Here is a 27857-nt window from a genome sequence, read left to right on the forward strand (position 1 = left end):
AATTAAAAATCAACACAGTAAGCAAAAGTTGCACAAAAACATACAATAAACAAAAAAATATAACAAGCAATTATTAATTAAGATTTTTAGAAAGTTTTCAGCAGTGAGAGAAAGTTTTAAATCCCTGCAGTAATTGTAGGCAAGACAATTTCTCAAGGCACAGAATAAACATAGTATAGTCAGAAGTTAAAACTGGTAGTTAATATGCAGACGAAAGCAACCCATCCAGAAAGTAGCTCCAGCTCTCTACTATTAGTTATTAGACTAATATAACACTGCTTTCATTTACATAAAATGGCAGTTGCCTCATACATATCCTAGTCATTATATATCCTAAATGCTTTACAAGAAAAACATTTAAGAGAGGTTTGAAGATGACTCCTTTCCTTCTTAGGCGTCTATGTAGAATAAGGGTAGAGAAAATTTGTGAAAGGTCCATCAGTGCTTTATCAAAGATTGTAGAAATAAAACATTTTCTGTTATGTAAGGATGGACTATAAGTTTCAAATACTACAGGATTGTGTTTAAAGTCTTTTTCGCCAGGACGATGGCCTTATGGTGTGTGACATCCACGTTTCTATAAAATCCTTGGAGAGTTGGAGGTTGTCACTAAAGGAATTATGAAACCATGAGGTGATTTTGTGACTTGTAGAAGAGCTTTTCTGTTAAGTTGTAGCAGACTGCTGAAATTGGACATTCTACTACATATGTTCTTCTACCAATGCAAATTGGGCCAAAGATCTCAAAGCATGCTGCATTGCACTGACTCAGTTCTATCACATGTAATTTGGGTTGTAGCAGAGCATGTTAAGCTGTAGATTTTCATCCCAATGGCGCAGAAGTAGGAATAGTTGTCTAGCTGCTGCCCTCAGCCCCTGCAGGTCTACGCCCTCTGGAAGCGATTGTCGTTTCAGCCAGAAATCTGCCTTGGCTGCCACAAGCTCCCACTCCACAAAAAAGCCTGCACAGTGGTGCTCAAGCCATGCCAAAGCCACAGACGTTGCCCAGCTTGAGCTCTCCACATCCAGCTGTGCCAGCTCTTCCCCGTGTGTTTCGGTCTCCTCGCACATGTCTGTTTCAGAGCCACGTCCACTGTCAGCCTGGGGGACTCCTCCCACGATTTCCACAGAGCCCTCCTCTGTGCTTAAGGGTTCTGGAAGAACGCAAAGAGGATCAGTGTAATATGGTCGTCCTAAGCTAGCAGGAGGTGGACGTGTGGTACTCTGGCCATCTGGCTTGTATGAGGCAGTGTGGCGAGTGGAGGAGGGTGAGATGCAGTGATACGGGGGGCTCAAGCTGCTGCGGTGGATCAGGTAGGGAGATGCTCGCTTGAGACGATCCAGGGGGATCCTAATGCACTCAGAGAACGACTCGGACAGCAAGAAGGCACCGGAAGCAAGCTGCAAATGCAACTAAAGAACAGGTGACACAAAGATGGGAATTTGTATCATGGTTGAAGCACAAGTTCTTCTAAATCAGCTGAATGTAAAATTGAAGAAACCTCTGTCAACCGGGAGGGTCAGGTTCCTGCTACATTAATGGCTTTCTTTGCTGGTTAGTCTAAGGCAAATCTACTAACACTAAAAGTGGGTGGATGTGTGGCTACATTAAACATTATTAATTAATACTCCATATTTAAGTTCTACTTGCTTCTATTTATTTCAACTTTACAGACATTTACTTTTCAGAATTACTTTAAGTGCAATAACTGCCACTAACGCTATTAAAAGTTATGCTGCAAAAAGTATTAATTAGTTTTAGGTTAAGTTTGGTCCAACCTACTGATAATCATTGCATACTGAAGCGATAACTACAACTGCATGGGAAAAAACATGTATAGGAGGATAGGATTCTCACCAGGGGCAGGTAGTCAGGAGACTGTGAGTCTGTCTGTGTTTCAGATTCTGCAGACAGACACTGAGGTTTAAGAGGTGTTTGCCTTCCTGAGCTGTGGCTAGGCCTCAGTCTGCCTAGATTAAATCTGCCAACACACACACACACACACACACACACACACACACACACATTGAGTCAGACAGGATTTTAGTCTTCCCCTTTCCATAACCCACATTAAATAAATTTTTATCAGATACTCTTGCAAAATTAAAGCATATTAATGAAACAACAACTCGCTCACTCACTCATTATCTATACCACTTTATCCTCTACACAGGATCCTATCCTAGAGCCTATCCCAGGAGACTTAGGGCACAAGGCAGGGTACCAATCTATCGCAAAGCGCACACAAATACACTCATTCACACACTACGAGTGTCACGTGATCACAACTGAGCCAACGTTTTTTTTCTCTCTTGCGCTGCGGAATTGTGAGTTAGTGATGGGAAATTCTAATTATTTTAGTGACTCGGTTTTTTGAATATCGTTCATCAAAATTAACAAATCTTTTTTTGAGTCATTTTATTCATTTCGTTCTTTTGATCAGACATAAATTTAAATGTTGCGTTTTCAATAAAAATACCTACAATACTGGCTATAGTTCCAGTTATGAAAATATTACAATGCAACCAAAGACATATTATAATAAACAGAATGAGCAGCTCACCATCATATCTAATCTATTGCATCGCATAGCATCTATGAGAGTCACGTGTCAAAGGAACGAACGACTCGAGACTTAAAGACTCATTGCTGAGAATTGTTCAATTCTGTTTCCTGTATATAACATACGGAGGTTTTGCCATGCCTTGCGCATGCGCGCCCAATAGAAAAATTAACGAATCATTCTCCGAGATGGATTATACCTTACTGGTATAATCAACATCCTTGCACGCGTGTACTGTTAAATATAACATTATGACAACGTGTGTGTGCGTAAAACATATTTTATTTTGTGTTTGTATGTGTGTGTGTACAGCGGGCGTGTAAAGCAAAAGCAAATCTCATTAGAGACGTTAAAAATCCATTTTCTCTCTGCTCAAGGCTCAGCCTGCTCTTTGTGTCTGTGTGCGCGCGTCATTGGACACCGTGTCACACACACACACACACACACACACACAGACCTCTTCTACTTTCGCCTTTACACACACTGTCTCTTTCTCTCTGCTCTACACAGAAACACTGCTCTGTCGCGATTCTTTTTAAAGTGCAGGGTAATTTGTTTTATTTTTACTTTACAGCAGTGATTATGTTAATGTCTCGCTGAAACGAGTAATTTGAGTTTACAAAATTTCTTATGGGAAAATTCGATTTGGTGTTTTAAAATACGAGCCTGCTTACAAAACTAATTATGCTCATAATCCAAGGTTCCACGGTATATATAATTTGTTAAAATGTACTTAATAGGCTACTTAAAAAGTGGATCGAGTAAAAGGACAGATTAAACAAGAAGTTTTTAATCCATCTATCTATCTATCTATCTATCTCTCTCTCTCTATATATATATATATTTTTTTTTTTTTAAATAAAACTACAAACAGACGAAAAAACAAACAGATTTTCACCAATAAATGATATGAATAAGGAAATTCAAAGTTTTACATATATTGAATATACCATTTGCGAGGACTGCTAAGTCTGAATCATAATGTTATCCACAACGTAAAAGTTCCTTATTAGAAATTCATCTCCTACCAGCTGAGGATTAACACTAGGACTACCTAAGCTGTTTCAGGAGATTAGGAAGGAGCAAAGACATTTATAGCTCTAAACATTTTAAGCAGTCAATGAGAAATGTAATTGCCAATTTCCTAATCTTTAGGAATCTTATATGAATATTATATTAGAATATAGTACAGATCTGAACAAAATATTAGACCTGGAGCTGAAGAAACTCTCCATAGACCTGCTTTCCACTGAACGTTGAGAACGTGATGAGACAGCAGATGGACTGCCAGGAACAACACCTGACACAAAAAGACAAAGCGATTTATGCTATACTTATTTTACCATAGTTAATAAAACATATTTCTCTCACAGAAAAATACCAGCAAAACAATGAATATGACGGTTATTTTCCCAGGACATTACCCAAACATGCCAGTTTTAGTAATTCCTTATAAGGGTTTTAATTTTCTGTTCTTTGCACTTTCTTGCTATTTCTCTTTAATAAAAAAAAAAATCCTTTTTAACATTTTTTCTCCCTTTTCCTTTCACATTTTTCCTTATGCGTGCCCCACCAAAAAGCCAGCATTAACAGTGTGTAAAAACAAAACAATAAACCAATAAGAAGTGTTGGAAGGACGCGTGCATTATTACCTGTAGAGGTGTGTGGGTCGTCTATCTCCTCGCTGTCTCTGCTGGATGGCCTACGACCCACAGAGTATGCTCTCTGTCTCCTGCTACCAGCTGTGTGTCTGCTTCCAAAATGCACACCTTACACAACACAAACCAGTAACACAAATACACACCACTAAGAAAAAACACAAATGAATACTGAATGTTATAGTCACACAGCATTTTGATAACTTTTCAACACAATTGTAACCCGGCGACAAAATTGTAAACATGACCACGTCAACATCAACACCACTCAGGGCCGGATCTCGGTCTGTTGGCACCCTAGACGAGTTGTTTGCTGCACTGGTGCCCCTCCATGCCCTCACCCCCACTTAATGAACTGAACTGGATTTGAATGCAAACTACATTTATATATTTATACAACATTAGGTCCAGAATGACTTTATAAGCACACATGATAGAGCATTTTGATTAATTTTGTACAAAATGGTTCAATTTAAGTAACATCTTTTTAGAAGCTTACACCATTTTTTGTATCAATATTTATAAAGAAATATGAATAATTAGCATTTTTAATCGTAATTGTTTGAAGAGAGACAATATATTGCTAACAATATATACATATACATATACAATATGTAACATTTTTGGGTCACATACAAAAATCATCTCTATAAACTTGAAATTTTTAGGGTAGCTAAATTGGTCACTTCTATGTTGCATAAACTTTTTGGTATTAAATGTATAACATTAAGTAAAAAAAAAAAAAAAAAATCAGTACCAGTACTGTTTTGGCTGATAGCATATTCTATTAACCCTCTCGACTTAATGCTGTCAAGGTGATGTCATTAGCCAAAATCAAGTAATAATATCCTACAGTAAATGCAGTCAAACCTATTTTGCCTTTTATATGTTAAGATTACAATGAAATGTAAAATCAAACCTTTTTGTAGAAAATCTTGATCATTTTAACCATGATTTAGACTTTTTGGCAAAAGCCTGAAATATGTAGAAATATACACATTCCTATGATTAAGTTCACGGCTTATGATACAATGATTCAGTACTTTTTTGTCCAGAACAACAGCTTGGTTTCTTTTTGTAACATAACAATACTTTGACAACTCTCCACCACCTATATGGTTTATTCTTCTTACCTTTGTGCTACATGCTACTAATAAGAATTTAAAGAGACTTTCACCTCTGGTTACCAAGCAACCATGCCAGAGTGTTTTGCAAGTGTGGGCACATGGCTGTTGTTCACATGTAGGTTTGTATGATATGTGTGCAAGTGTGTCTACCCATTTTTCTTATGTCTGTGGAGTCCGACAACATTTTCCTGGGAGTGGCATCAGTGGTTCTCAATGTCGTGTACATGGAGATGATTCCACAGCTCTTACTCGTCTGGATGGCTTTCATTCTGTATCGCTTTGATGAACCTGCAGTACAAAAACACATTTAAGTAATAACAGAAATCTCTTAATAACCTCTTGGATATTATATATGGATAATAACAGGTTAAGAGTGACTATTATTGCATAAATAAACAGAGCAATGCTTATGTTGCATTGGTCCTAGAAATTAACTGAAACTGGATAAATTTGGTGCTTATTTTTTCAGAAATGTTGATATTCTTTTATCTGCCATTTCATACCAACTACACTTTGATATGTTTATATCATGCTTTTCTACAAACCCAAAAAAATGACACTATTTCTGTCCTGCTCATTCAGTATTTTGTGCTCGAGCCAAAAAACATAGTAAACAATTTTTATGTGAATTTAAACTTTAATAGTAGTCTTTTCATTACATTATCTAAAAAATAAAACTATTTATGACATTATTGCTCAGCTGTTTGACATCTACGCTGATTCATTTTTCCCCCAGTTCTCTCTGATTTCTCTCACCATGCTCTATGTCTGTCTCCTTCTCTGCCAAGTTCTCAAAATCTCGGATGACAGAGCGGGCTGCAAGATGGTGAACAATCTCATCCCATGTGTCCCGTGGTGCTTCTTCAGAACTCCAGAGGACACATAGGTCCATGCTGACCTCCCAGGACATTGGCCTCGATCCCAGCAGGCCATGGATCACTGACCGGCATGGCACTTGCACAACCTGATGTTGAATTAATTACTATGGCTACATGTTTTATGTGTTATTGCTTGGAAACTCTATATTGGTATTTAACAAATGCTTACAGGAGCAGCGGCAAATAGGGATTCAGGATCAGTGAAACCATCCCAGTCCAGTGGTGATGCTGGGAAAAGAAGACCATCTGGAGGGAAGGGTGAAATGAGGTAGAATGAGAAAGACATTCATCAAAAGACAAGAATTTAGAGGAAATATGTAAATATAATGTGTACTCAATTACTAATTAGTTAGAAACAAGTGCTCTAACAGAGTTTTAACTGTTGCAATTCTTAAGACCTAAACCAAGAAGTATTATGACATTTTTTTCTTTGTGTTTTATGTTTTATTACATGACTATGTTTTATATAAAATACTTTGTGATCTGTGTATGCGCGTGTGTGTGTCTCACTGGAGTCTGTTTGAGATAGGGCTCCTTGTGGAATATTTTGTGTCTCTGAATCACTCTCCTCCAGCCTGCCCCCTACTGTCTGCTCGAATGAGACTCTCTCCAGTGCCCTTCGCAGTCGGTGCATGTCCAGGTCCCCCTGTGGTGAGGAAAAACTGCGGCCAGCCAGTGCAGCACGAGCTAAAGCCTTGTGCCTGCCCATGCCTCCCTCAACATCTAACAGACGGCCAGCCTAAACATGCACACATGCACAATCACTGCACTTGTAAAACAGCAACATATCTTCTTATTAGAAATGCGCTTGTCTGATTGCTTGATATACTGTACAGTGCCTTATGCAGTACTCATACCCCTTTAACTTTATCACATTTTATGACGTCACAACAACAAACCTTTGTTTTTTTTATTGGGATTTTATGTGATAGACCAATACAAAGTGTTGATTTTTCTTTTTATTCCAGCAGAACAAAGGTGCACCCTATTTACTAATTCAATTCAAGGCACTTGGTTTCACTGGAGTTTAGTTAGGGGTATCAGAGTGAAGGGAGTTACTGTAAATACAAATGCATGCCACACTTTCTCAATCCCAATAAAATATATTTACGTCTGTTGTTGTAATGGACAATATGTGGAAAAGGTCAAAAGGTATGATGACTTTTAAGGCACTGTATCTGGATTAAATTAATACTACTAACTGACCTCATTCACTCAGATAACAGAAACAAATAATTAAGAACATATTTTAATTACATTAAATTTAACCAACTACCCATGCCTCATGGCTTTTGACCAGTGTTCTTAGGATAGGATCTGGATCAACCCCAACCCTGATTATGCATATTTTTTGCAAATTATTATTATTATTATTTTGCAAATATTATCTGATTGAATTAAATCTTCAAAAAAAATAAATTCATAAATTCATAAATTTATTAATGTTTCTCGATTATTGCCAATAGATAATCTGAATATTTTGAGGATGTAACAAAATTATATAATTAGGCAACTACATGCAAACATCTATTAATGGGCTATATCCAAAACTGCATATCTGATATATACATGGAGATGACTAAACATGCTGATTATGGCATCTTAAATTTACCCTAATATTTAGCCATTAAAACATTTGAAATCCAACATAAGGATTATTTTTCAGAATTTATAGCCACCCATATAAGTCACTTCCACTTTGTTTTTCACCTTGCCCGACTCTGCCTCCGGTGAGGCCAGGTTTTGTTTCCATGATGTGTCCCAGCGTGAGAGACTCTGGCTGTGTTGAGGCTGCACTCTCTCCAGGCCATGAGGAAGTGATGCAGCATCCATGCCCAGAGAGAGGCACCCAGCTGGAGGAGAGAAAGATGAAAACACACCTCTCTCACTGCCCAGAGAGCATCGTGTTAGTGTGTACTGTTCCTGCACATATGATGTCTGCTCAATCCGCCAGCGCACATCACTTGAAGCGTAGTCATCAGCAGCTTACAATCAAACAAAAAGAACCAGAAATTATTATCATTTGATCAACTAGTAATTAATTTATAAGAATGATAGTTTTTGTCGGCATGCTTTCATTAAGAATTAATTTGCACAAGTAGGTATTTTATTTTTGCATGTTCCTTCCATCCTTGTTATTTCACTTTGATATAACATTACTACTAGGAAGTGTCATTTCTGTTTATGGTTATTTTGATCATAACAGATTCCATGTAAAAACATATGCATCATGTTTTATGTACAGTGTGTATTTTGTTGCTTTAAAAATAAGATCAAGTAGTGGAAATAGTAAAGGTTGATTAAAGTAGAACTCCACTTTACCAATAACAATATCAGAGGTGGTAACTTAAACCAAAAAACTGCCTCCCAAAACTTTTCTGTACATGTGTAGTTCCCATTAATTCAATTTTTTTTGTTTATAAACTGTGTGTATGTGTGCCTGGTTACGATGAACTAAATGGACTGTAGCAGAGTGTAGCTAAAGAGAGAAAGAGATGACTGGGTGGAGATGGATTCATTCTCAAACCTGCATATTGTAGCTTTAACAGTCTACGTATACTGTATAATGCATGAAATCAGAGTTCAAGATGTATGTGTATGTGTATACAAGTATGTCTCACCTGAGTTGCTAATGTTGTCTGTGGCTAGAGCACAGGAAAACTCTGAATTTTCTCTAAGCATATCCTCAGTGTCTTCCTCATGCCCTAGTTCTCCTCGTCCCTCTCTTTCAGTCATGGACACCAATGGGTGCAGCAGCTCAGAGGAGCCATGGGATAGCTCAAACACTGACCCAAATGAACCATATGGCAACGGCCTGTTGACCTGATTCTTTATCTACATGCACACATACGCACAAAGCTTTCACTTTTTTTAATCTGGGTACAATAACACATTTTCCAGTATGAGAGTATAAACACAAAATACTGTACTTTCCTTATTTTCTCAAAAAATGTTAAAGTAAATTTATTCTAGACCTAGTGGACTGTAATCTAGCATACTGGCCATATAGCAATGGCCAAAAGTTTTGAGAATAACATAAATATAAATTTTCAGTCTGCTGCTTTAGTATTTTTAAATCTTTTTATCAGATGTTACTATGGTATACTGAAGTATCCTGTAATTATAAGCATTTCATAAGCGTCAAAGGTTTTTATTGACAGTTACATTAAGTTTATGCAAAGAGTCAATATTTTTAATAAATAAAACCAAGTTTTTGTTTATAATAATAAAAACAGCCTTTTTCCATGCAATAAATAACAGGTTGTCCCCTACTTAACAAGAATACGCCTTCGACAAAAATATACAATATAAAGCATACTGTACCATCATGTGGCCAAAAATCTTAAACATGCCCAAAGGAAATAAATTTTACAGTGAAATGTTGTCTCTGTGCTTTTAAATCATAAGGGAAATCCAGGACGAACACCTTCAGAATACAGTTTCTTACATCCACCAAGATAATCTGTCACACTTCCTACTCTCTCCGTCTCTGTCTCATTTACACTTACATCATTCTTTTTAACTTTGAAAGCAGAGACATCGTAGAGTGTGCAGTAGCCAATCAAACGGTTCCCTGGGTAGAGAGCAGGGATCTCATTGGGTGAGAGAAGCGCCTCCATGTTGTCTGGCACGTACCAGTCAATGCGCACATCTGTCAGCGCAGGTTCCAGAGCCTTCTTCAGACACTTTATCAGCTACAAAAGAGCAATTATCTTATAAAAAAAAGAACATCAGTTTCACGTCTTATTAAACAATTATCTCACAATGCTGACTTTTTCATTAAAACAGTTAAATCTCCAGCTCCCTGGCATAATTTGACCTTTTTGAAGTATAGAAAAAGGTCAAATTATATTTCATATTTTTATATTTTTTGTTTATATTTATGTTTTGTTTATATTTTTAGTTAAAAAGGGGATCGAAAATGCCTGATCAGTGTTGACAAATTGTAAGATTATATCATTCTGTCTGATGCATTTCTCATAAGGATAGCTGGATGTTTTTTTTTTTTTTTGCTTGTTTGTTTCTTCAATATACATTATCATCAAAAGTTTAGGCACACCTTATAATTCCATGGTCTTCCATGTATTTTATTTCTATCTACATTGTAAAACAATGCTGAAGGCATCCAAAATATCCAAAAACAGACTGCTTTCCAACAATGACCACTGTTAAAAGTGCTACATAAATAACATTTTATTTAATTGAAAATATGTATAATGATAATAAGTAACTGTTAACTAGTAAGTAACTGATCACTGAACTAAACTTTTTCATCACAACATCACATGAACAGTTTCAATAAGGCAACATTTGTCCAAATTACATCTTTTCAACAGGAGTAGGATTACAGGAGTAATGAATGATATATTTTTAGAATTTGATTTAAATAGAAAATTTATACACCCTCTTTCTGTTGTGTCTCTCCACTAGATGGCAATTGTGGTCTCTCACCTTTGGCTGCAGCCTTTCATCATCACTGAGAAAATCTGCTTTTCCTCCCGTCAGCTTGGCAACACCATTAAGGAGCCTCCTACAGGCCCTTGACCCTAGACCTAGTCCAAAACATCTACACACACCCACACACACACCCACACACACACACACACACACATTGGAATCCCATGCATACTTAAGAGCTTTTTAAATTAAAGGATAAAAACATGTGATAGGATCCGTTGGGTTGCCAGAACTGGTATAACACAGATGTATAAAGGGTGTAAAAGGGTGCATACTGTAGAAGGTGCTGCGTTCCCCCTTATTGCAAATGTTAAGAAACCCTTATTTGACTTCCTCCCTCCAGAGTGAAAATGAAAGCCCTACTGGGCACACATAGACAGAATAAGTGAGAGAGTAGGTCTTTAGTATTCCTCTGGGAATAATCTGGCCATTTCGCTAATTAAATGTCCAAGGAGAGCAGAAGTAAAAGCCATACACACTGCTTAGAATTCAGCTCAGGTCTGTTTGGGTTGTAAGCTCATAAATGTTCTGAGTGCTTATCAATAACTGGCTCTGCTATGAGACACAGGCAAATCCCCACAAAAAAACTGTCACCGTACTGTAAAAAACATAGAGACTTGTATATTGTATGTTGTAACAAAAATGCACTGCTTCCATAAATTAAGATAAAATCGAATAAAAATGCACAATATTCTATTTCCCATCGCTTATTTGTTTTTACAGACAGCTAGGAAGTATGGTGATACTAAGCACATTTTATAAGTTGCACTGAAAACTCTTAGACATGGCAACCTAATGTCTTAATATGACCCATATTTTCCTCAATTACCTAACCCAGGTCGTGACCTCTTTGACAAACACCAAGATACTAACCAAGAGACGCAGGACCTTCATCGAGTTTATCTGAGTTCTTGCAGGAGGTTATTGTTTAATTACTTGGTGTAAAAGGTATTTGTATTTTAGATGTTACCTGGCATTACAGGTATTCCTTCTGACTAGTTCCAGAACTTGTCCGACGTTGCCAAGTGAGCCGTCAGTGAGAATGAAGAGCTGTCGAGGGCAGTTACGGTGAACGGGCTGATGGTACACCCAGGAGAGCGCCCCCAGGAGGTTACTGCCAACCAGCTCTGCGTGTAGCTTCTGTATAAAATCTAATACCTGGGCCATAATAATCTTTGGAGAAAAAAAAAGACAGTGAAGAGGATTTATTCATATATATTTAGAGTATTGTAATTTATCCCTTACATTATACTAAGAGTTCGTTGCTATAGTTTCATTGTTTTCCAATGCTAATTGAAACAAGCCTTTTTTTTTTGTTGACATTTTGCAATTTTGATGATATATATAATCAATACTGATCTACTGTATAAACAAAAAAATAACTAATTATTGTCTAATCATGTTTTAACCAAAACATATTGATTCTTACCTTTTGTTATTGATTATACTGTACAAAACTGTTCAGTTCAGTTGGAGGACTTGATCTGGCCATGTTTTTGACATTAATTTTGAGATTTTAAAAAAAGAATAAAAGAATATATAAAGAATATTAACACTGAACTCCTCCATTTCTCTTGCCAATGAGCTAATCACAATCGTTGCTCATGTTGAACCCAATAATGTCAATGTCATGGGGCACAGAGCTTTCAAACCTTAGGAAATAGCTAACAATTAACAGCTTCTTTTGCCCATGACATGCAAGCCCTTTAGTTGAGTGAACACACATAAAGCAACATGGCGCCCTAATCACGTCCTTCAAGTATGTAAAGATTAGTTAGCTTGTGTTTTCATAAAAATGTTCATACATGCAGCCATATGGTAACCTATTTGACATGTAAATGGAGGAATTAATTTACTTGAGTAATATCTTCTACTTTTCTCAACTTTTCTCTACTTTTACTCAAGTACAGTATTACTCATTATTCCTATTCTACACCTTTGGCTAAATTTGCAGGCAAAAACACAACACAGGGATAGGCTTGCTCTCCAACAATGATGGAAAGGTTAACATTGAGGTGGCTGTAACCTTTGCACTGTGGTGCCAGAAAAACAATTTCTCTCTGAATGTGGAGATGACCAAGGAACTACAGTGGAACCTTTGATAGTGAGCATAAAATCTTTCCGGAAGCGTGCTTGTATATTAAAATACTCATATATCAAAGTGAATTTCCCCCATAAGAAATAGTAAAAACACAGATTATTTGTTCCACAACCCTAATTTTTTTTCTAAAAAATAACTAATACAAAATATGAAGTAAAAATAAAACAAATTAACCTATACTTTACCTTCGAGAAAAGTAAAAAAAAATAATAATCCAGACAGATAAGTGTTTCCAATAGTGTTTGTTGACTTTCTTCCTCCCTCCCTCCCTCCTCTCATCTAACAGAGTAGCCCTCCCTCCCCTCTTATTTGAGAGGACAACTTTCCCACACACAAAATAAATGATGCTTAAGGTCACAATATTAGTAAACAGTACACACGCGCACGAATGTTAACTATACAAGAGACCGAGCTTGGGAGATGATTACCCACAATTCCGCAGCGAGCGAGAGAGAAGAACCATTGGCTCAGTTGTGATCATGTTATGCTTGGTGTCAAAACAAGAAGCGCATGCGTGCCACATAATACTTGATGATGCTTGGTAGTCGTAAATCAAGACATGCTCGTTTTGTTACAAAGTTTTGCTCGTCTTGCGTAACTCTCGCAAACCAGGTTACTCACAATCTGAGATTCCACTGTAATTGTTCCACTGTAATTGTGTAGAAATCAGGTAAAATCACAATAAAATCACAACTGGTCAAAGCACCCGTCTAAAAAGGACCTCAATGGTTCTTCAACTTTAGGTTTCCCAAAAGGTTTTGTTTGTTTTGAGCCACAGAATTCTCAGGTCATTTTATACCTGTACTATTGAGGACGCCCTGACCAACAACAACACCTGCTGGCTCAGGAAATGGAACCTTCCCCGTTTACCTGACAAGGTGTATGACAAGACCTTGAAGATCATAAAAATCCCCAGCCACCCAAACAACAATTCTCTTGAGATCTGGTCTCTATTGGCCATGAGAATAAATTACATCACTTAACATCCCTATTTTTTTATTGACTTGGCATACTTCTTTAATACTGTAAACCTTTTTTGACAAAGTCTAAAAAAGTCATAAAACAAGTGTTTTACCTACAGTACACCTCAGTGCAGCATCATTCACAAGCCATTAGTACAGCCAGCAATATTTATACTGTTAAATCAGTTGTAAATCAGTCATAATTTTAATCAATCTTTCAATAACTGCAGGTTTCTAGGGTGGGTTCATTTTGCATGCAAGTTTTCAACAGTACAGTCAAAGCCTGATTTGCTTTGGCTAATGCATGATGCGAAATGTCAAATAGGTCACCATATGGCTGCTTGTATCTTTAACCCTGGAGCAGCTAAAACCTGATACTGCACTGCCATGGCAACCTGCTGTACCAACAAGGACATGGGTTCTTATCAGCATAAAAGGTTGCCTGCAGATAAGTAACCATCACATCACACCAATCCACCCCCCCCCCCACCACCACACACACACACACACTACACCACTCAGTAGTCATTAGCTTTGCTGAAGGTAACATCTAAAGTGTCTTTAGGTCTGTCAATAAAGTTTATGTGCTCCTGGTAATAATAAGCAAACCACTAATATTTCGAGCCACCTGTTTATTGTTATGAGCTGCCTATAAGTGTTAGATAGAGTTGAGATTACAGTATGTAAAATATTTCTGGCTCAAGGTAGAAAATTATCACTGTATGGTTGTAAAAATAGAGACAAAACTTTATTTTAAAAAGCTCAGGATCAAAACCAGAGATAAAATTTCCAGACAGTAATTTTTCCAAACAGCCATCTGCTACAGCCATATTAATACTTATCGTCTTTGATTATGATTAAATGGAAGAAATGCACACTTACATCAGCGCAGGGCTTGCTGGAGGTATACAGAGGCTTTACAACAGTGCCGAAGCCAGCAATGTTTACCACTGCACTACTTGGAAGGCTCTTAATGGCCACCAGCATACCTTCCTGTTTAAGGCAGGACATGAGCGTGAGACAGTAGCAAACAACAACATTTTCAAACTTGGGAAACATTGACAACAGCTAGATTTATAAGATGAGATAAAGAAGTCTTCCAGAAAGAGAGCGATTCATTTCGCACCTTGATCTTGTTGATGCTGTGCTGTGTCATGTTCCCGCTGCAGTTGATCAGGAACAGAAGCTCTCGGCTGGCCTGCTGCAGCTCCAGAGGCCCAGACAACAAATCCGGACAAAAATTTAACATCAGCACGGGGTTGTTTAGCACATCCTTGTGGTAACGCTTTCTCACAAACTCCAGCTGATGATCAAAGACACTTGTTATTTGCTGTATATATACTGTAGGTCCACAAGTCTTTATTTCTTTATATACAAAAAATACTTTGGCAAATTAATATACTACCATCTCTTATGTTAAAGCAAACACAAACCAATACAAAAAACACTTTGATAAGTATTTATATCTTTATCTCTTTTATAAATAAGAGAATATTAGTAAAAGAGGCAACAGCGTAAAAAGTATCTCACTTTTTTCTCAGGTTTTGCTTCTTTGGGGACTCGGCGAATGAAATCCCGACGTGCACTGATTTGCTGCTCATACTGGCTGAATGTAAGCCGGCCCCTTTCCAGAATTATCAATGGACTGTGAGGCTCTGTTAATAGCATATAAACCGTGTTTTATATTATTTATATTATTGTATATAAATGACCAAATGACCAATTCTTCTGGACCTTACAGGATTTTTCTCCTCAAGAAGCAAAAATGTAATTAGGGGTAAAATTCACGCTCATCATAAATGCATAAAATTTACAAAAAATTGGTAATTTATTAGTGTATGGTGAGGTATAACTTTTTACGCTGTTTCCCTTACCGCTTAAGTGCAAGATGATTTCCAAGTGTCGGTCGTACTGGTGTTCCTCCGCGAGGGTGATGTAAGTAGCAGAGGCAGACTGAGCACTGGGGTCTGCATCTGCTCGCAGTGCATGTGTTGGGCTCTCTAGACCTGAGTAGAACCAGAAAGAATCACTGGTGTTGACTGGAATACTTTAGAAATTTAGCTGTTTTTGCTGTTTGGGGAGACAGCCAAGTTGAAAAAGAAATAAAAGGAAAAAGAGAATCCAAGTAAAGCAGATGATAAAGATACAGAAAAGTTAGGACAGTATGGACATAGATGGAAGACATTAAGACAGATAGGACAGGTGGGAGTGAACATACAGTAGATGAATTACTTCTGCTGGCTTTAAAGTAAGTTGGTGACATGAACTGGTTAATTTGTATTATGAACACTGGAAGTTTTTAACATACACATTAAGCCTTCAAGAATTAGTACAGAGAAGAGCTTTCAAAAAAGTGAATTTATGATTTTACCTTAGACTAAAACAAGGCCACGTGTAGGTGTGGGCGGTGGGTGAGACTGATATACTGGCCCATATAAGTTCTAATCCCTTAGTGGCACTAATGTGGACTAGATTGAAGCTCTCTCATCAGCCAGTTTAAAGCTGATCATTTGTATTTGTTATATTAGTATTTTCCGGTTGTGTATAGTGTCAAAGTTTTACCCTCAGGACCTTAAGGATCTGACCCAAAAAATACAGTGTGTTCCTATGGTTCGTCCCATATATGTTGAAATAGAGACTGATAACATGGTAAGCGTTTTCCCAGAAAAGGATTCAAATGATTTGTGCAGACACAACAGAAGACAACATGCTAAAGTCCCTCAGTGAAGCCATTCTCCTGGTATAAGATACAAATAAATAGATTTTTTAGATAATCCATCAGTCACCCAGAAAAGAGGTATTTAAGAAGGGCAATAGAGTGTGTTTACTGACAGGGCATGAATGACCAAAGCAAGTCATACATTGCCAGATGTGATGCTAGATCTGCTGGCACAAGTCAGCACAAATCAGCAGAAGAAGATATTATATCAAAGCAAGGACCAGTAAGGCCAAGCAAACCACTATGCCAAAGGTTGGCACAAACTTGTACACCCATGGTAACAAAAATTCTCATCACATTGGAGTACTATTCCAATTTCTGGTAGATGGATTACTTAAGGGATACATAGCCTTCGTACACTTGTTAGATAGCTGTAACCACAATATAAGAACATTTTATTTTGAGTTTGTGTAAACTACTTTAAATACCATTTATCGCTAGGGCTAGTCCAGTTCACATAAACCCAATCATGAAGAAGACTTGTTACTTGACAGGTATGGAAAAAGATTGCCAAGTAAAGCTGATGCAAAAACTTGAAAGAACTTCATAAGAAATGGAGTGGAGTCAATGCATCAAGAGCCTCCATGCACAAACATCTTCAAGAAATTGCATTTCAATAGAAAATCAAGGTCTCAGAATCTGGAGAAAGAGTGGATAGGCACAGAATCCAAATTGATTGATGTCCACAGTTGATGATTGGGGTGCCATGTCATCTGCTGGTGTTGGTCTTCCATAAGATTTTTTGAGCACTTTATGCTTTCGTCTGCTGACAAGCTGATTCTCTTAACATCTTAACATCTGCCCATGGTGCCAAAGATACCACCAACTGGTTTGCTGACCATAATATTACTGTGCTTGATTGGCCAGCCAACTAGCCTGTCCTAAATCCCATATAGCGTCTGTGTGGTATTGTCAAGAAATAGATAAGAAACATCCAACCCAACAATACAGATGAGCTTCAATAATGCCTCAGGCTAATCGCCTTTATGCCATGCAGCATTGATGTAGTAATTCATGATGTAGCCCTGACCAAGTACTATGTGCATAAATAAACATATAAAATTCTGTATTGTTTTTACAGTATGTGGATGATGTAAGCTGCTGAATTTAACGTGAAGTAAAACGTTACCTGCGAGAAGACAGGCCCCTCGAACCAACAGCTGGAAGTTGAGTTCATAGGGGGCGAGGTTGGTTGCAGGGCTAGAGAACAGTGAGTGAATGCAATGCTCATTCATTTCCAGTATCTTCTCCTGCTTACCAGAAACACCACCAAAACACCTTGTTGCACTTCAGTGGAGGTAGAAGAACATATAAACAAAGGGAGTCTAAGGGATTATTAATATTATTGAGAAATAAATGAAAAATATTATCATACTGTATGTTTATGCTAAAAACACATATAAGTCGTGGGTTACAGGAGGTGATAAAGATCAGTGTTATTAGATTATGTTTTCACCCTTGGTACCTACTGAACCACAATCAAACTTTTTTTTTTTTTCAAACATAGAAATATCCATTGATCAAAAATGTACTACCGGATTTATTCTACAGGCAGTTGCTTCAAGTCTGACGTGATGGTACTGGAAAAATGCTAAACATCATTACGGTACATGAAGGTGTTCTAGAAAGTTGCATGTTCTTGTATGTCTTGTTAAGCACATTATTTTTTGCAGCATATCTTTGTCTAGCACCTGTGTATGTTTCTCATATCCCTTGATATTGCAGCTAGTCATAGTATTCCACCTGAGGTCCTGTTTTTTCTTTTTATGTGCTGTGTTTAATGGTGAATAGGGATGCACTTGCATCCTCTTTGCCTTATTATCCTGACAAAGCTTCCTGTAAAATTTAATTAAATTTTAGCAATGTTAACAAATTTGTTTCAGTTATGGTCTGTAAGGTTTAATGTATCACAAATTATTTATGTATTAATATATTTAAATAAAGATCAGACTTTCTTCTCAAGTAAAATATGCAAGTAAGCTGAACATACTGTAAGAAATCTATTCTTAGGGTAAACTAATTAAATACAATTAAGAACAATACAGGCCTAATTAATTTAGGTAAATAGTAAAACATTAATATGTAAAAGCTACACAAGGACAAAATATTTCTTGATCCCATTTGGGTGCATCACTTCACTGGAAATAAATGGTGTGTGTGTTTATTAGATGGTGTGCTCTTTGGTTGTTGTGTTTTTTTTTTGCACATCTTTAATTTATGATGTTCAGTAGGACATTCAAAGGAGCATAACCAAGCAGCCAGATGCCAGTGAGTAAATCAGCAATGAACTGATTGGAGATGTCAAACTTAATCATACTGTATCAGCACAATTTGAAATTATGCAGTATGTGTATTCGTAAAAGTGGCAAATAAAAAATGTACAAGTACAAGGTTCTGTTTATGCATTTGCATCCATTTCTTAGTTACAAGTTACAAGTCTAGCTAACTTATTAATAAGTATTAAATCTGTTACACCACCATAATTGTTTATTCAGACATATGGAGATAAAAACTACAAGCAAAAATGAACAACAACAGCCATCACCTTGTCTCATTCGATCGCCCCCCAGTTTCACCTTTGACAGGTTGCAGCCAATCTCTTACTATGGGTGTGAGCACTGTAGGGTAGATCAGATGTATAGCTCCATTTTCTAAAGTGGAGAGTTCCAGAGTAGTACTGATAACAATAGACACCACCTCCGTAGGAGCAATGATCCCTGTTCCTGTAATGAAGTTAGTCCTCTCTAGATCTTCATCCATCAGGAGATGACCTGAATACAGACTCAAAGACAAACAGAAAAGGATAGAGGCCCCAGTTTAACCAAAACATTTTATTTCTACTTGGATTTAATTCAATTCAATTCAATTCAATTTTATTTGTATAGCGCTTTTAGCAATTTTCATTGCCGCAAAGCAGCTTTACACAGTCAAAAGAATTATTTAGGTTTGTATGAAATGTGAATTTGTATGAATCAAAATGGTCAGTTTGTCCCTGGTGAGCAAGCCGAGGGCGACAGTGGCAAGGAAAAACTCCCTGAGATGGTAATAGGAAGAAACCTTGAGAGGAACCAGACTCAACAGGGAACCCATCCTCATTTGGGTGAAACAGAAAGCAGTAAATGATCTGCATTATTACAGTGTGTAGGGTGGGAGGCAGTATAGCTATAATAGCTGATGTTAATTGATGTTAATATGGAGTCCAGGTAGTTATTGAAAACCCAGGTAGACTTGTAAGAAGTTCCAGTCATGAACTATCGAACTGTCAAGTCCCCAGAGAAACAGTTGCCAACACCAGTCAAGGCCAGAACCATTTTCTAGATAGAGAGAATCATTCCCAGACACCAGACGCATCCCAGAGAGACACACGGGGCATCCATGTGACGAGATCTTCAGCCAGAAGCGGGGCACCAGGATGGGTCAGACAGGTCCGGAGGGCAGAGGGAGTCTGGATCACTGGCAGCTCAGGAACGACATGTGTAGCTCGACAGAGAGAGAGAGAAAGAGTGAAAGGGGGGACAGGAGGAGAGAGGAAAAAGAAAGAGGGGGGGAAGAGAAGAAGAGGAGAGATGGCAGTTAGGTATGGTCACAGTCACACAATGTATAATGTGAATGTATATTAACTGTAGAGTGCAAGCAGAGACTCCGGCAGAACTAACTATGACAGCATAACTAAAAGGGAGAGCCAGAAGGAAACACAAACATGAGGGCTTCCTGACATGTAAAGCAAACAATCACCTCACCGTCAGCAAACCTGAGTGATCAATGAGAGTGAGGAAGACAGCATCCAAACATACCAGTTCACCATAATACTCTACGTCCATGAGTCCCCCAGATCTGCTCCTTTACCTATGGCAAATCTATTTATAAAAATGCTTGGCTAAATAAATAGGTTTTTAGCCTGGACTTAAACACTGAGACTGTGTCTGAGTCCCGAACACTATTTGGAAGACTATTCCATAACTTTGGGGCTTTGTAAGAAAAAGCTCTGCCCCCAGCTGTATTTTTCATAATACGCGGTACTGACAAGCAGCCTGCATCCTTTGATCGAAGTAGGCGTGGCGGATTGTAAGACACTAGCAGTTCGCTCAGGTACTGCGGGGCGAGACCATTTAATGCTTTATATGTCAAGAGTAGTATTTTAAAATCGATGCGAAATTTCACAGGGAGCCAATGGAGTGAAGATAAGATAGGGGTGATGTGCTCATATCTTCTGGTTCTGGTGAGGACTCTCGCTGCTGCATTCTGGACTAGCTGAAGCTTATTTATGCATCTAGCTGAACAACCAGACAGTAAGGCATTACAATAGTCCAACCTAGAGGTGATAAAAGCATGAACTAGTTTTTCTGCGTCGTTTAGCGACAATAAATTTCTTATTCTGGCAATATTTCTGAGGTGAAAGAATGCTATCCTGGTAATATTATCTACATGTGCTTCAAATGAAAGGCTGGAATCAATAATCACACCAAGGTCTTTCACTGTTGCATTTGATGGAACAGAAAGGCCATCTAAAGTTACGGTGTGATCTAAAATTTTACTCCTAGCTGTATGCGGTCCTATGACTAGAACTTCTGTCTTATCCGGATTTAGCAGAAGGAAGTTAATTAGCATCCAATTTCTTATGTCCTGCACACATTGCTCAATTTTAGTAAGCTGTTTTTTCTCATCAGGTTTTGCTGAGACATATAACTGTGTATCGTCAGCATAACAATGAAAACTAATACCATGCTTACGGATTATGTTGCCCAGAGGAAGCATGTAAAGGGAAAAAAGCAGTGGACCTAAAACTGAACCCTGCGGAACGCCAAACTCCACTAGAGAACATGCAGAATAATCACCATTTAAGTCTACATACTGATAACGATGGGTCAGATAGGATCTGAGCCAGGAGAGGGCTGTACCCTTAATTCCCACTACATTTTCTAATCTGTGAAGAAGAATAGCGTGATCAACAGTGTCAAAAGCTGCACTGAGGTCAAGTAATACAAGCATAGTTACACAACCCTGATCAGAGGCCAATAGAATGTCATTTACTACTTTAACGAGCGCTGTCTCTATACTGTGATGAGGCCTAAATCCTGACTGATACAGTTCATGTATGCCATTTCTATGTATATATGAGCATAGCTGCTCCGCTACTATCTTTTCCAGGATCTTAGAGATAAAGGGGAGGTTTGATATTGGTCTGTAACTGGACAGCTGACAGGGGTCGAGGTCAGGTTTCTTAATTATTGGTTTGATAACTGCTAATTTAAAAGATTTTGGAACATATCCAATGCTGAGTGAAGAATTAATTATTCTCAACAGGGGTTCTATTATTGCTGGTACTATCTGTTTAAGAAAATGTGTCGGTACAGGATCTAATATACAGGTTGATGAATTTGAAGAAGAGATGAGTGAAATTAGTTCATTCTCTTCAAGGGGAGTAAAGTATTCTAGGTTCTGGTCTGACATGGCTAGATTAACATCTGCATCAATTACATTGTTCGGTTTCAAAACCTCAATTTTATGCCTAATATTTACAATTTTATTATTAAAAAAGTTCATGAAGTCCTCACTATTGCATGATGTTGTTGTGGAGATTTCTGCAGTGGTCTTATTTGTGGTTAATTTGGCTACAGCATTAAATAAGAATCTAGGATTATTTTTGTTATTTTCTATAAGAGTGGAGAGATATGTTGATCTAGCTACACTAAGAGCTTTTCTATAGTTCAGGATGCTCTCCTTCCATGCTATTCGAAATACTAGTAATTTAGTTTGACGCCATTTACGTTCTAATTTCCGAGCGGTCTGTTTTAAAGTGCGCGTGTGATCGTTATACCAGGGAGCAAGTTTTTTATCTCTAATAATTTTTCTTTTGACTGGAGCTACATTATCTAGGGTATAGCGAAATGTCGACTCTAAATATTCAGTCGCCTGATCGAGTTCTGTGGGGTCAGACGGTGATCTAATCGAAGTTGGGAACTCTGGGAGATTACTGATAAAACTCTGTTTGGTAGTTGATGTGAATGTACGTTTCATACGGTAGCGCGGCGCTGTGTGTACATTATTACTGTGACACACTTGAATTGAGACAAGATAGTGATCTGAGATAACTTCAGATAGTGGTATTGTGAATAAATTTCTTATACTTAATCCAAATAATATTATTAAATCTAAAGTGTGACCTGCTTTATGAGTGGGTCCTACTACACACTGATTTACTCCTACCAAGTCCAGTATAGACATAAATGCAGTTCTCAGAGGGTCTTCTGGGTTTTCAAAATGAATATTAAAATCTCCAGCAATTAACACTTTGTCTACAGAAACGACTAGGTTTGAGAGGAAATCTGCAAATAAGAAATTCCGAGTACGGCCCTGGAGGTCTGTAAATGACAATTAGCGGGATCGACTGAGCTGACTTAATATAGTTAAATACACTTATGTTACTATAAAGAATTTCAAATGAATTAAATTTGTGTCCGTGTTTTTGTACAATAGTCAAATTATCATTGTGAATAACTGCGACGCCTCCTCCTCTACCAGTTAACCGAGGCTGGTGTATGTAGCTGTATCCAGGAGGACTAGCTTCATTTAGAGCTACATACTCGTCCTGTTTAATCCAGGTTTCTGTTAAACAGAGTATATCAAATTCCTGATCTGTGATAATTTCATTAACTATAATATAAATATAAACTTTTATATTTATTAAAGTAAATACTTTTATATTAATATACCCGGTACTCGCAAACCAAGGCTTGTTCGTTTTCCAAGTCAAAAACCTTTGCTCGTCCTGCAGAACACTTTTGCAAACCGTGTTACTCGCAATCCAAGGTTTCACTGTAATTAGATGTTACTGAAGAATGCAGCTTAAAAGTTTTAGGCAGAATGTCAGTATGGCCCCTCTCTCACCAGGCTGCCAACCCATGGACTTTTTAGCTGACCTGCCCATTGGATATTTCACCATTATATGACAGACTTGAGCACCACCAAATTTCCACTTTTTAAAAATATGTCCACCCGCTATCTTCACTAAGTATGCTGCTTCACTTCCTTGCTCTGCTCAGGACATTGCATCTCCATGTCCATCAGGATGTCTCTCTAATTCCCTATTTTGTTGCGGACATCACTGAGCCTTGTTGTTCTGCTGAGCAAGTCAATCTGCCACCCTGCTATGCTAAAGGCATTGCTTCACATAGGACACTATGCCTGTTGCTATAGAGGTTAACAGCACATCTCTTTTAGATTCCTTTATACTGATAAAAGATTTGGATCTTACTGGGTAATGCCAACATGGCAAAAAAAAAAAAAAAAAAAAGCCATATCCTACATTTAGAAAATGCTATAACTGATGCTGATATCGAAGATAAAACTAATGGTTACTTTCTAGGTAACTTCCTAGAATGTCTAGGTTTTCTAGTTTTTTTTCTTGTACCAGACATGATGTACTGCGATAAGCACACAACTATTGTCTTGCTGATTACTTTGAAATAAGAAATACTCTGGATCGTGTCATGAGACACTTCCCATGGCCCGGTGTTAAGTCTGACATTGTAAAATATATGTCATGCATGTCAATTTGTCAAATCAAACGATCCCAGTATCTCACCAGATCCTTAATATCCCCCGTTTTCATGGTTTTGCGAAAGGCAACGCTCGTACGGGAACTAAGAGAGGTGAGGAGTGCTCGACAATAGGCCTGCGACTACAAGAAGATCTTGGCAAGAGTTTCACAAGCAAGGCACAAGAGAACAACACCAACGCTGCATGTGCCTTGTGTACCCCCAGAGGAAGTTCTCACCAATGCTCTCCTCAACCTTTTCAACTCTCTCCCGCTCTCTCTCGCTCTCTCTCACTCTCTCTCATTGCTCTATGTAATAGATTACATACATTCTCCCACAAAACTCTTGCCAAGTAGAAAACATGTTCTCACTGAACTCATTGGGCTTCACCTTGATTACTCCTCAGTTTCCTTAGTCACTTCTCAATCTCATAGTCACTGTCCTGTGTTCACAAGGTCTGTGAGAACCAGAAGAGCCATGAGTGTGTGCTTCAAGAGTGAGTCTGCAAGTGAGCCGAGTGCATGATGAGAAAAAATATATATAATTTATTTCAAATTGAAAAGAAAAATGCTTGACATGTCCAGTAATTCGGTAAATTTAGCAGAGATTGGTGAGGTTGAAGAGAGGTTTGGAGGGTTTCAGAATCTGCAGTAAAACAGGACATTTTCTCGCCAAAATCACTCTGATCAAGTTTCTTATCAGAGTCCAGAAAGTATAAAGGATGCTTGCTAACTAGTGTTACTACACCACAACCTAATTAAACAACATCATGAACTGGAGCTAGTAATTACTTGAAGCTTTATCTATTTCTGCTACCTTAGTTAGTTAAAGCTTATCAGCTGAACACTCTCATATTGTGAAACGGTAAACATTCAGTCTTACAGTAACACTTAGACTTGGGTAAATAAAATCTATTTAATTAGTTTTACATGCAGATTACTACTTCCACAAAATCAGCATCCACCAAACTATAAAAAAAAACAATCCTGTATATTAGTACATCTATTACACAGCAAACACATGAATTTATATTCATCAAACAGGGAGAGACTGAAATGTGGGATATTTGGTTGAAAATGTTTGTGATTTTTCCTTTTTGTAGAGAAAGCATGGTAGCCATGTGCAAAGATGTTTCGTTTAAAATTAATCTAAAACTGGATGTTTGCCAGTTCTTAAATCCCTTTATTGTGCAGCCAAAAATAAAGGGAAGTTATTCACCTGCATGCTGACTGCCAATGATAAAGACTGCCATTCAAGCTTTAAAAAAATCTAACATAAGGTATAAACAGGTGAAGATGATAACAGATGGACAGTGATGCTAAATGCTGAGTGGGTGGAACAGACATTACATAAACAACCAAATTTTACTTTACAGTAGACGTTTGTTCCCAATTCTTTAATACATTTAATTACGATATTTATTATTATTTAATTTAATAAAGAAATGAGGGTGTGGCTTAAGGCTTTTTGCACAGTATTATATATGAAGAAACTGTAGACCATCTTACTCTTTGTGGCTGATGAGAATGGCCTTTTTATAGGTCACACATACAAGGTTATGTTCAGACAGAATCTGTTCTGCCAGGGAAACAAGCAGATGGGTATCTCTAAATGACCGAAAGAAAACTGAACCCGAGTGATTCTATAAAAGCTTTGCATAGATATTATTAATTCTACATGAAACAAAAGGGTGTGTGTTATGTGGGTGTTTGTGTGTGTGTATTTGTTTGTCTCACCGTTTGAACACTGAATGTCCTGGCTTGTCCCACCACAACATGTCCACTCCTTCCCATGAATGCCTGGTACTGGGCAGCAGTCGGAGCAGCAGTCCTCCAGTTTTCCTCGACTCTGGACTTCTACACTCAGGAGCCTTCCAGAAACAACTGCCTCAAACCCCACCACCACCTCCCGCTCGCTCAGTGGGTATACAAACACTCCTGTATTACAAGAGAAAAACAGATTACACACTGCACACTGCATTAAAAATTGAGACAAAATGAAATATAAGAGGAAATGTGTTAGACTGTAATCAAAATCATTCGATAGATCTGTTTTTGGTCATAGATGTGTTTTTTGTTTTTGTGGTGGTCTCAAGAACACGAAAGGGCCTGTAAGACCTAAAAAATTGGTTTGGTACATTAAAAAAAATATTATTTCCACAGTGAAGAAAAATTTCTTCACAACAGTTGGACAGGTTAACCTAATGTAGACCACTGGTGAGCAAGAAGACCAGAATATAAATTTCCAAAAAATGTGTACAACATCGAAAACATGGAAAAAAAATCAATAAATAAAAAATAATATAATATATATAAAAGATGTATAGAGAAGTCAATGAAGAAGTAAAATTATTTATCTGCAGTTATACTTGTTAGTTTGCCCAATACAAAAATGATTTCAAACCTATACTGTTTACATGATTTGGATGATTCAATTGATTAGCAATGATTAAATTAATTAAAACCACTCGCCCAATGTAGCGTGAGCCCTTTTATACTTTTAAATCAACTTGAGAATATTACTTTTTATCACTGTATAGTAGAGTATTAGGTCTGATTCTTAAAGGTTTTTAGCTTTAGATACGATAGCTAATGAAATGGGTCAGGATGGCTTTAGGAAGGTGCTAACTACTGCATACTAGGAAGAACCCTCAAGACCCTGTCATCCGACCATCACAGTTGGGCTTTGTCAAAGTTGCCCAGATCCTTATGTCTGCCTATTTATTCAATGCCTATTTATCAAGTATAAAAAATGACTTTTCCTTTGTTGACTAATGTATCTCACCCTTTAACAGGTGTTATTATAACAGAACAATGTATATAATTTTATAGTACTATGGTGTCAGCTAAAATAAAATAACATAATAAAATTAATAATATCAATTTCTATATATTAATAAGCCTATCCACATGGGAATGATAACTGTGAATATATGTGTTCACCTTCTACAGGTTTGGGGTCTGTGTTAGTGTATGTTAAGTGTGCTGTGATTCCCAGTGAACAGCCATTGGCACACGATGTGATGTGAGAGCTCTTCAGCAGCAGGGGAGCCCAGGTGTCACGGTTTCTCAAACCTGGCATCTTCCCTTTTCACACCCACACAAAAACACACACATATAAAGAAATACAGTGATTAATCATCCATAAATAATAGTAAAAAGCATACATTTATTGATTTATTCATTAATTCATTCGTCTTTACTCACTCATTTACTCACTCATATACAATTTATGTTGTACAGTACAGTGGGAAGATAAGTCTATTCCAGGGAACTTAAGGCACATGGTGGGATACACCCTGGAACCCAGGGCCCAAGCACACACATCCTCACACACTCACTCACACACTACAGGCAATTTGCAAACGCAAACCAGAGCAGCCCACCAAGCATGGGGAGAACATGAAAACTCCACACACAGAACACTCAAACCCTCTACGGTACGAGGTATGAAGCCATAATGCTAATCACTACGCTGTGCTGCCCTTATTCATCTTCAGTAAACATTTTATCTCATGCAAAATTGCAGCAAAGCTAATCCCAGGAAAACTTAATGCAAAGCGGTGATAGAACACTTTCTTTCGCCTGGCACCATGAACACAGATTCCAGCACCAGGATTTACCCTAAAGTCACAACGAACATGTCTCGTAGCCCTTAAAACCTTAAAACCTAAAGTCATTTTTTTGCATTACTATGTTTTAACAAATATGTGTTGGGGTCAGAATTGTGCAATATAAAGTGACATATCACAAAACTGTTGAAAAACGGCATTAGATAGCAAGCTGATACAATAACCAAACGAATGAGTCAGAAGATGTTCTCCAGTAACCATGAGGAACATGCTGCCCAGCAA

At 37.7% G+C, this 27857-nt stretch overlaps 1 protein-coding gene across 1 annotated transcript; it reads right to left on the bottom strand.

Moving 5' to 3' along the window:
- Positions 1-82: 82 nt before the first annotated feature.
- On the bottom strand, positions 83-27085 carry vwa5b2 (von Willebrand factor A domain containing 5B2). The gene is made up of 21 exons (XM_053487194.1): positions 26947-27085; positions 25741-25941; positions 19012-19237; positions 17596-17753; positions 15622-15753; positions 15278-15402; positions 14874-15050; positions 14630-14740; positions 11655-11857; positions 10679-10793; positions 9736-9921; positions 8848-9061; positions 7937-8211; positions 6737-6965; positions 6396-6472; positions 6105-6312; positions 5499-5636; positions 4216-4332; positions 3776-3863; positions 1858-1981; positions 83-1412 (listed from the first exon to the last, which is right to left on the bottom strand). Exons 1-21 carry the CDS (start codon positions 27083-27085, stop codon positions 777-779), a joined length of 3879 nt encoding a protein of 1292 aa, XP_053343169.1. The 3' UTR covers positions 83-776.
- Positions 27086-27857: the final 772 nt, after the last annotated feature.

The sequence above is a fragment of the Clarias gariepinus genome, chromosome 25 (assembly GCF_024256425.1).
Source record: "Clarias gariepinus isolate MV-2021 ecotype Netherlands chromosome 25, CGAR_prim_01v2, whole genome shotgun sequence".
NCBI lineage: Eukaryota > Metazoa > Chordata > Actinopteri > Siluriformes > Clariidae > Clarias > Clarias gariepinus.